Raw genomic sequence first — 11,271 nt, 5'->3', positions numbered from 1 at the left:
CTTCCTCCCACACACAGCCTTACTCCTCTTCCTACCACACGCAGCCTTACTCCTCTTCCTCCCCACGCAGCCTTACTCCCCCCCCCCTCATGCAGCCATACTCCTCTCCTTCCCACATGCAGCCTTACTCCTCTTCCTCTTCTTACACCACGCAGCCTCACTCCTCTCCTTCCCACACGCAGCCTTCCTCCTCTTCCTCCCACACGCATCCTTACTCCTCTTCCCCCCACACGAAGCCTTACTCCTCTCCTTCCCACATGCAGCCTTACTCCTCTTTCTCCCCCACGCAGCCTTACTCCTCTTCCTCTTCTTACACCACGCAGCCTTACTCCTCTTCCTCCCACACGCAGCCTTACTCCTCTCCTTCCCACACGCAGCCTTACTCCTCTTCCTCCCACACGCAGCCTTACTCCTCTTCCTCCCCCACGCAGCCTTACCCCCCCCCCATGCAGCCATACTCCTCTCCTTCCACGCCTTACTCTTCTTCCCAGGTGTTGACCCTGTTAATGTCCTTTTTGTTCTTCCACTGTCAGATATTCCAAATGTTGTGCTCTGTCTATATGCTTTGCCAGTGGAAGGTTCATGAGATGCACCCCTGAGCTATTTGAGAACTGATTGGTCATTGGTTGATCTAACGCTTCACACATTCACCTGAGAGCAATTCATTAATTCATGAGTATTTACCAAAAATGTCTAAAAGAAAAGTATAAAATGTGCTTGACAGGTTATGACACCTGGTTTGCACTACATTTCTGCATGTAATGACTTATCCAATGAACTAATGCCTAGATATTTTTTGGGGGTAAGACTATTCAACAGAGCATTTTGAGCTGCATTCTTTTGCATGAAAGGTGCTATATAAATAAAGTTTATTATTATTAATAATGATACATTTTGAACATGACAAAAGCAATTGATAATGTTAGAAACATTTGTATGGAAGTGCCAAAGCATATGTTATCTGTTCAAAAGAATGAGAAATTGCTTTTTATGATGTGCACACTTGACTAGGTGTTGTGGAGGTTGTGTAATAGTTTTGAGAATTTCAATTCAGATCTGATAAATGCACTAAGGCAACTTGAGAAAAACAGTAAATCACAAATAGATCTGACTTTAATCACAACTGTGTATTTCAATAAATGAATGGGTTGCTGAGATGTATTCTTATGTATTATTTTTTCAGCTGTAAAATTGTCTGCGCACCAAGTTTCCAGGAATGGTGATTTTCTAAGAAAATTGATTGGTCAGTAGGCGGTGCTTTTCTTTATTTTGATCTGTTAGCTCAAACATAACCTGCTCCAGAACAGGTTAGGTGTGCAGCTTAAGACACCATGGCGATGTACCCCGGTAAAAAGTGAACTACAGTTGTGATACTGACAACCCAGAGTTAAACCTGAAGTTACCTCACTAACCTCAAAACCCTGATTCGTACTACAGGCCCCAGGTTGTAATCTAGAATACTATGCAATATCATGACTTTGAATTAACCATATTTTGCATAGCTGCTGTTTAAACGATGTCTGGAAGGGCAAGACGCGTATGAGTGGTAATCAACTATTAAATGTATGAATACGCATGCTTTGCCTTTGTGAGAATTACCTTAATAGAAAAGTGTTGTGAGCAGACCTTCTATTAATAGAAATATACATTTATTTTCATGATACATTTATTCATACAGTTTTTAATTCACACAATGAACAGAATACATTCTACCAGGAAGAAAGTACCAAAGTAAAAGTAACCCTAATTCAGCTCACTTTTCAGTTGCCTGGTTTATCTGTACAAGAGACTGAACTGTCTTAGCATCATACACCCACACAGTATCTATCCCCTCGCCGGCTGTGTCATCAGGAACCCAAGAGGGAAAGGGGAAGCGACAGGCAACCACCCTTGCTGAGCTTTGTAGCTCTCTCCCCAGCTTGTCCTCAAGTTTCTCCATCTGAGAGAGAAGGCAGGGGCATTTTTATCAAACTACAGTGCATTTTGTACTTTATATTTTACTCAAAATGGTTAGGTTAGAACAAACAAAATTGTATGTCAAACCAGAGGACACTTACCATCTGTGGGACTCCAAAAATCACAACATTGGAATACTGTGCAAAACTAACCTGGAAAGGAAGATACACTATCAGTATTACTGTTTATACTTTGTTCCTTCATTTATTTTCGATTCATTTACATTTACATTTAGCAGACGCGTTTGTCCAAAGTTGATTCAGTAAAGATACATCATTTCCAACAGGTTATTTGATTCACATTCTGTTTAAATTTTGATAACTATGTTTACCTTCCATAGATCTGATATATAGAATGAAGTAGAATGATGAACCCCTTCTCTCCAAGCTCTGTAACGCGAATACCAAACCAGCCATGGATTGAGCTCAAAACCTACAGCTCTAAAGCCCTTCTTGGCAGCTGCTATCACCTACAAAGATGAAAAGGTGTGTTATCATTTTAAAATCTGTACTGCTCTAATCATGATTGAAAGCTGATATTTTGGGGCTAATAATCCACAAATAATAGTGATAAAAATTAGATTTCCGCAAGAAGCACTGAAGACACGACATCCTGTACTTACTATTCTTCCATCTCCACTTCCAATGTCCACGAGTGACCCTGTTCTTTGCTGAAGCACTTTAAAGACATTCTCAACCTGCACCGAAGTTGCCGGAACAAATGGGAGACATATTTTTCTTAGGGCAGGAGCAACAAATGGTCCTGTCACTGCATAGAGGGCAACCAGCGACCCTCCAACTACGCATGTAGCGATTATGCCTAAACGCTTTCCTAGGCCATTGCCTGTCACAGCAACGTCAATTGTGTCTCCCGGCGTACTCGTTTGAGCGTCGTACTTAGACATAATGGTAAACACCGTACCGTCAGAATAAATCCAGCTAACGTTAACTAAATCGGAGGTTTAATCAAAATGATCGCCGCTAAGACATGACAACAGAAGGACCAGAAGGTCAGAACTTTATCCTAGATTAGCGGATTTTGCCGTACTTTCTGGTGTTTTTAATGGCGTGAGTTTTCACTCCAAATTGCCAGTGAACACCATTTAAAATAACATACATGTTCTTAGATAAAGACACATTAGGAGAGATTCAGTAAGCCTACTCAGTAGCACGATGACCGACCGATGTTGACGCACCGGCTCTGTCCGTTACAAACATGCATCCGACTTTGTATGACTGCTCATTCGATAAGTTCCGCAAACATCAAAGGCAGCCTAGGTTGACGATGCTAGATTTTTTCCCTTAGAAAATATGCTATATTTGCAGGGGTGGATCAACACATACAACACACACATAAATATGTTTATACAAATTTGCTATTCTAAGTTGACGTGTTTTATTTTTGATAGGATACTGACATAGGCCTACAAATTAAGCATTCGTCGACAAAACTGCAATAATAAAGTGCAATGTAATTCTGAAAGTATAAATAAAATATGTTATGGACCTTAAATGAAACGGAACGGAAACAAAGAATAAAGGCATTGGGAAAAATCATCTTTGTTCTTTTAGGGTTACGTCGTTGTCATTAAGAAAAAGTGTTGCAGTTTTAACCGATTGTTTTCATTATATACATTCATGTATGTAATGTATACCTGCCCCGGCCAGAGTTTTTTTTATTATCAAATACTTACAACAACCGCATTTCTGATGGCATTATAAAACGACCATGTTCCCCAATAATACTATAATCTATCTATCTATCTGTTTGTCTGTCTGTCTGACTTACTAACAAAATGTAAGTGACTTAATTCATGAAAAATACAGGGAAATCAGAGTACAAATCTCAAGAGCCTCCACAAGGGGGCACAACATCACCACGGCAGTTTATATGGCCTTGTGTTCAGCGCGTAGGTTTTCTACCTGACTGCAAATAGGTTCGAAATATCCCGTAATAATTTGATATGTATTTATTGACAAATGAAAAATGTACAATTTGCAATGTGTCAACACTGGCCAGTGGACTGCATGAAGTTACAGCAGGAGGGGCGCGAGTTGAGGGCAGAAAAAGAAACCTATACAACAGACTACAGGTCGAATGTTGTATGGCAGTGCTCCAACAGCATAGTAGCCCAACCAAACTATTTGGTGATGAGTTTATAGGTTACTTTGTATGCCTACTTATATCATATATAATATTACACTGCTGTGAATGATGAGTCTCGATCAGCAAATGAAAATGAGACTCAATGAGGCCCAGTTCATGACGCGGATATGTACCAAATGGTCATAGATATGTCGGCTTTGCAAGGTGATTCAGGATGATTTGAAGCAGTAGATGGTGTGTTGAACCATTTTCAACCCAGAACATTTTTTATTTAAATTGGGAATTTGGTCAATATTAACACCAGTATTAATGTGTTCCATCACAGTTTAGTCATACCATTTACTTTACAGTTTTACCAAAAACATAAGTTAGGGTAGAATAACACTTTAAATGTTTGTCCTGGTTTAAAAAAAAAATAATTAAATTAAAAGTTAAATAGCAGATAACATGTGAGTCTTAATCTTTACACCATGGTGGAGGTGGGGAGGTGAAATGTTCCTTTCATTGTCAAAGGTGGGCCTGACATAAAAAGTTTGTGAATCATTGGTTTAAACTATGGGTATGCTCATTAACAAATCCAAGAATATTTTTTCTCCAAAAGGTTCATATAAAACAGCTGAATAACAACAAACATGCATGCAAGTCACATCAAATGAAAGGGGACAAAAAGAGACAACATATGCCAATCATTGATTAACTTCAAAACTCAAAAATAATAATAATAATAATAATAATAACAGTAATGAGGTTGTTTTTCTGTCATTAATTCAGCTTTGCCACTTCAACTAACATGCTAATAGACCAATCTCATATGTGCAACAGCCTGTCAGACTGTGAACATAAATATAATGCAAATAAAATAAAATAATAAAATAAAATAAAATTATGCAAACATAACACAAACATATATATATATATAATACAATCATATATTTCACAGTATCTTATACCAAAACTTGCAATAATAACTTAGTATAATGGAATTTGCACATGCAGACTAAAATCAAAATATGTATTTGATTATCACTGATATGCACATCTTCTCTAGATATGACATGACATGACATGACAGGTGATTTTATGGAAGAAGAAGACGAAACAAAATAAACAAGAAAATCTTCAGATGACATAAAGAAAAGAGAAACAGAAAAGCGCCACGTTCACGACAGGGGCTTCCATGCAAGACCCCTCATACCACCTCTCAAACACGGCGTGCTACCACAGGCTTTTAGAAATCGTTGGATACTGACCGGTGCACAGATCTCTCCAGTCTCGCCCTGCCGTGGCTGGGCCCTTCATCCAGCTCGTCCTCATCCTCCGGGTCGTAGTCTTCTCCTCCGTTGTGTGAGTAGCTGTGCTTCATGACCTGGATGCTCCTGCGGCCGCCGGGCGTGGTGACGGTTGCTGTGGCGGGGTGGTGCATGGGGTGGTGTGGGGGCACAGCCTGGGGGTCGGCCAGGGCGGCGGCAGCCTCTCGCAGGTTCAGGTCGGTGCGGCTGCCGTGGGCGCTGGAGGCATGAGAGCCGCAGTGGTGGTCACGGATGCACTTGGACGAGGAGCGGCGCAGCTTTTGGAAGTCCTGAGCCAGGTCATCCATGTCCGCGGAGTTATCACGGCGCAGTGTGCACAGCTCATAGTGCGGCGGCTCAAAGGTCTCGTGGAACAGGTTGGGATCAAAATCATCCCGTCGCACGATATACTTTTTGCGTGGCTGCTTCATCTGGATAATACCGGATACGATGAGGAGGATGAGCACTACGCCACAGGTCATGCCAATGATGGCGACGTTTACGTGGTCCAATTCTTCCAGGACACTTGATTTCTTCTTTTCTGGAAAAAACCAAGATGAACCAACTCACCTTGTGAACTAACGTACATGACAGAGCTTGCTTTTACAAACTGGATGCAAAACAACATATGGTATAATCCCTCATAATTATTAAGGTTTTTTTAATACTCTCAGTTGTAAGTGGTTTCGCACTGTACATTCATGTGAGCAGCAGTTGTCCAAAATGTGTTTGGTCCAACATGAACATCAGAAATTCAAGAATGGCTTATTCAAACTAGTTGGAAAAGATACCTTTGCAGCCATTTTCATCCCAAGGATAGACACAGTTCTGTATTCCATTGCAGACAAGGGTGGTGTTAATACACATGTTACTGTGGCAGAAAAAAGTGTCCCCTTCACATGGAGCTGGGGAATAGAAAAAGCATTGGGTGGTTTATGAACTGTAATTTCTGTAACCTAAACTAGACACATAAATGCTAAATTAGATTACTCGAAAAACAGGGGCTGTGTCATGCATGATGACAATCAATACTGTTTATTCAAAGTGACCATCTTGGAGAGATTATACCAACTCAACCTGCACACATTTTTGGTACCATAACTTCCCCTGTAACTAATACAAATAATATTATGATGAAACCATTCATGCAGAACAAATCTTCCTGGAATATTTCCAGTCAAACAGTGTTACTAAATCACAAAATCTCTGAAAGTATGACTACTGACGTGTATGTATAGGACATCAACATTACGTGACCTTTTCATAAATACAGATTTCTGCATAGAAATGCTGAGCGAAATATTTAGCGTTGCTCTTTATCAATTCGACTCAGAAAGGAAGTCATAACCATTGGGGTGTACAGTAGAAGTACTACTCCAGGCATTCATCGTGTCATAAAATGGACTACTGCAACTCTCATGGCAGGTCAATAAACTTCACTTAGGGTAAATCACTTCATATAAAAATGCAGTAGCACATCTGATCTCTGACAAATGCGGGCACATTATGCTTCAACTTCATTCACTACATTGGCAGATTTGGAAGTCAAACCTGCCTGATTTCCTTGTGACTAGTCTATGTTTGTCTTCAGTTGGCCGTGGCCCATTTCACACTGTTACCATTTTCCCCAACAGCCTACATATAGCCACTTTACAGTAGGCGACTGAAAAGTTGTGTAGTCTATAAAGGCCCATACACTCATCTGGTTAACAGGAAAACCTGTGTTGTGGAACTGCATGCTTGGATTGATTTTTAGCCTAACGACCAACTTTGGATGAGAATGTCTGCCCAATGTATAAATATAAATGTTAGTGATATACAGTGTGAAGAAGCATTTCCCCCACACATAGAGTACCGTAGATGTGGTAATACAGCAAACTACAGCGCCAACTCACGTTCTTGGAAGGTGGTGAAAAGGATGCGAAAGCGGCTCTTTCGACTTTTCTCATCAGCCCACAAGCGCACGACACCCACATCAGTGGTCAGCATCACGTCGATCGCCACAGTGCTGCAGAACTTGTTCTTCAGGTGCTCCACGGAGCTGCTCCCGTCATACACCGCCACAAAGTTACGCTTGCACTCGTTTGAGTTGTGCATTTCATACTCCAGGAAGCGTAAGAAGATCTGCGGGGAAAGAATAGGCAGATATCTCATAACAAACAAAAATCATCATCATCTTTTCAAAAATAATTACTTTGCGATTAGTTCAAAATAATAGATTTTGCTGATATAGAAGTAATTGCATTGAAGGACTGTATATCTGATTCCTAAAATAATCACTTTCTGTCAGTATATATGGTATTAAAAAGAAAAAGAAGTTTAATCTATATGACAAATTTGAGAGCCATTATACCCAGTGTATGGTAACAAGGCAGAACACACTGAGTGGTAGGGCCAGGTTTTTGTCTACGTTTAGAAGAACTGACCTTAGAGTTAGGCGGGGCTCGGATATACCACCTACAGTCCACGGCTTGTGTGTCTACGGCTCTGGACTCCTTCGATATCTGAATAGACTCCACTATGCCCTCTGGCCCACTCATTTCAAAATCACAGTCTGCAAAGACACGTTCTGTTAGTTGTGTGAATGCTGTGTGTGTACGGCTCACTTGATGATCTGGATTTAAAAAAAATTAAACCTACTGGGCAGGGGTGGCAAGGTTCCCAATTCTTTGAAATCAGGATCTGTAAAAAGAGAACACATTGAGTGTTTGAAAGCTTCATGACAAATAGCAGTTTACATGCTCAGGATGAGTCTAAGGTATGTAGTACAGAGCCAGATGTGATCCAAACACATAAATCGACAGTGAGACCACACGGCTTCACAGTGTATTGGGCAATGCGGAATATATTTTCATTGAAATGATGCTGCTTATCCTGATGTTATTTCACAAAACTGACGACAGTTTCTGAGATTTATTTGGCAACTACCTTTGACCTCATCACTATCCCCAACATTGCTGCAATCATCCACTTTCTCCTAATAACTGCAACATGTAGGATTAGTAATTCTCCTGAAGCCTCACAATTGAGATTGTATGTGGATTATTAATCCTTGTACCAGCTTCATACAGATTAAACTGCTTCATCCTCGACATGTAAGACTAGACGTGCAAGATCATGGACTTAAATTTATCTTCACGATGTAGCAATATTCACTCATTAGTGTTTCCGTTAACCAGTTTGTTAATAGTAGCAATGACTGATGTGAGAAAAGAAAAATGAAGAGTAATACAAAAATAAAGATTTCCAAGAAGAGGTGGTTAACTTCTCAGAGGTTTCAATCAAAAAATCATTCATGGAACCCTTCCTAATCCTCTCATGTTTTCTTACCTCTGGTGCAGATCAAAGTGGATTATTCTCTGGGCTGTAGGGATTGAGAGCTTGCATGGTTGTGGAATTTTGTGTTTAGGTAAATCATAATGTTTGGCATTTCAAACATTCTAACTCACATATCACATTATTATTATTCTTTTACTAAATCCTTCTTCTTCTTCTTCTTCTTGTTGTTGTTGTTGTTGTTGTTGTTGTTGTTGTCGTTCAACAGATATTTTATAGTATGCGTTCAGTTTCTAGTAAAATACTGAAATGACTATGAAGTTTTAAATATTTTTATACCACTATTTTTTTCATTTGCTTCTTTGACAAGGAACTAGCAGTTGGACTAGCATAAGGAAATATCAGCAATAATCATTTGTAGCTTTCAATTCATTTCACATTGTCAACCAGGGTAGAATTAAAGTGCATCAATACAAACAACTGAAAGTAGCCACTGTAGCCAGTAAGAGAAATTGGGTGCTAAATGCTGCTGGGGCTTTGAGTGGACAGAGAGTTCTCTCCCAAAGACAAGCTTTCATTAAGTGGGATGAAGAGAGATGACGCTGACCTCCCCCGCCCCTCAGCTGGTGCACGTGTGCCTGCACTGCAAATGCAGACCCAGCAGACCAAAGCACAAAGTCCAACACTCACACACTCACACAGTGGAGGTCTGCAAACCCACTGCTACATCATGCCTAATGATGACATTCATCACTACAACAAGGAGCCTTTAAGCTTTGGTTTAAAGGCCGCTGTTTACTTTCATGTCCCCTGAGCTGCCTTACCTTGGGTGAAGTTGTATGTAGCTGAAAATCCAGTTGACTCCAGTTCGCTATCAGCAACAAATTTTATCCAGAGGTAGCGTCCCGTCGATACGACAAACATGGGACTCTCTTGTCCACAGTAACGGCCGATTATGGGAGAGAAGCTGAATGGTCCATCTCGTATTTCAATGTGATCAAATTTACATTCCCATGAAGGCTCTATAGAATATTTATCATCAAAGAACAGGTTGATGCATTGCCTTGGTGACGCTAAAGACAAAAGCCAGAGAGAAGAATCAGCACAGTGCAGTACAGTACACGAGGTGACAGAATGACATCTCCATGTAATGATAAGGATAGAGAGGCTAAAGAAAAGTACCCTCAATGATGTAGATGCATTCCCTCTCCGCAGGGTACCTCCCAGGGTAGTTTGGGGAGGTAAACTGCCCTCCATCAGGCTCTTTGATCCAGGTGCCACACAGGCCCGCTGGCGTCACCCCAGAATTGTTTTTGACTGAAACAGACATCAGACTCACAGCGGTCATGCCCTCTGTCCAAAAAGCTGTGTGCACGAGTCAACCTAACTTTAATTGAAGCTTCTGTGCTGCTTTAACTTTGTATTTTTTTTTAAAATGTGGGATCCACTTGTATGGCATAAACTGGGCAGAGGCACCAGAGAATACATTTGAATGGTTACCTTCCATGGCCCATTCACAGCAGTTTGGGTGAGAAATAATTATATTCATAAAAGATGGCATTCCTCATCATTTTAGTGAGATGCAAAGGTATGCAGAACCTGAAGTATTACCTGCAGCCCTTTTTGTCTTCCCAGTAAAGCCCAGTTGGATCAGGCTGACACCCACTGACATTGTAGAGGGAGAGAATGGTATGTTTTACAAACAAGTTATACAGTAATGCAACACATAGCCGTAACAATGCATTCTAGTGCAATATGCAGTTTTTTCACTTCACTGAACGCTGAAAGAAAAATCAGATGAAGTCCTAGATTGCTGCTTGCTCGTCCAGATTTAAATCTGGATATAAATCCAAATATTCTGTTAACCACGGCCTCCACCAAATGCAACACATCTGCATTTGGGCCAAAACATTATCATTTTTCGGATTACGTCCGTATTTTCAATCTTGTAGCAAGGGAATTGTGATTATACTGGACACGTACGCCCCATATAATCATGGAGGAATTCATAAAATGTGCAATTGTTGTCCATATAAAGTTAAATAAACTCCCAGGTTTTCATAAAGAATCACATCGCATTGTCGAGTTTAATATAATCAGGACCCTATACTATATAAAGTCTATGTATTTTAATAACTGTTAAATGTTAGTGTCAATAATGTTAAATATACTCATCACATGCATTCATTATGTATGTAAGTTATTTGCATGCTGAGAAAGTAACTTACCAATAAGCAGTTTGAGCCCGTACATGATCTCTCTCGGCAAAGGTTTTCAACCTTAGCTATTTCCATGAAACTTTGGCGAAAAAATACCTCACCAGTAAATCCAGACATTTACTTTTCAGTTTTGCGCAGCAAACTAAAGAGTTTGAGAGCCCAAAGACGAGAAACAAAAAAAAATCAACGAAGCGAAAGGTACCACTCAATTACGTCGACTGACGAGATGTGACGGTATGGTTGTCTAATCTCCATGCCTCTGGAAAACTCTCCTAGTGAAGAGCGGATTAACAGGTCTGTCATCGGTATCTCCTGCGCGCCCCCCTGTATGCCCGTTCAGAGCAACAGGAAGAAACAGGAGAAAGGGAAAAGGGCAGTTCTGCAATTAGATCAGACGAGAGGCTCTGCTTCGCATGTCATAATGA

At 40.5% G+C, this 11,271-nt stretch overlaps 2 protein-coding genes across 2 annotated transcripts; both read right to left on the bottom strand.

Annotated features, from left to right (window-relative positions):
- Window positions 1-1,630: 1,630 nt before the first annotated feature.
- Window positions 1,631-3,134, bottom strand: atpsckmt (fATP synthase c subunit lysine N-methyltransferase). Its single transcript, XM_012827931.3, has 4 exons — window positions 2,579-3,134; window positions 2,288-2,425; window positions 2,058-2,108; window positions 1,631-1,939 (listed from the first exon to the last, which is right to left on the bottom strand). Exons 1-4 carry the CDS (start codon window positions 2,858-2,860, stop codon window positions 1,754-1,756), a joined length of 657 nt encoding a protein of 218 aa, XP_012683385.1. The 5' UTR covers window positions 2,861-3,134; the 3' UTR covers window positions 1,631-1,753.
- A 103-nt stretch (window positions 3,135-3,237) lies between these two features.
- Window positions 3,238-11,271, bottom strand: LOC105900494 (neuropilin and tolloid-like protein 1). The gene is made up of 9 exons (XM_031563212.2): window positions 10,856-11,271; window positions 10,239-10,292; window positions 9,810-9,944; window positions 9,452-9,700; window positions 7,992-8,033; window positions 7,778-7,905; window positions 7,247-7,475; window positions 6,143-6,256; window positions 3,238-5,892 (listed from the first exon to the last, which is right to left on the bottom strand). The coding sequence occupies exons 1-9, from the start codon at window positions 10,878-10,880 to the stop codon at window positions 5,291-5,293; spliced, it is 1,578 nt and encodes a 525-aa protein (XP_031419072.1). The 5' UTR covers window positions 10,881-11,271; the 3' UTR covers window positions 3,238-5,290.

The sequence above is a fragment of the Clupea harengus genome, chromosome 25 (assembly GCF_900700415.2).
Source record: "Clupea harengus chromosome 25, Ch_v2.0.2, whole genome shotgun sequence".
NCBI lineage: Eukaryota > Metazoa > Chordata > Actinopteri > Clupeiformes > Clupeidae > Clupea > Clupea harengus.
The sequence above is the reverse complement of the archived record's forward strand: the minus strand, read 5'-3'. Positions and strand labels throughout refer to the sequence as shown.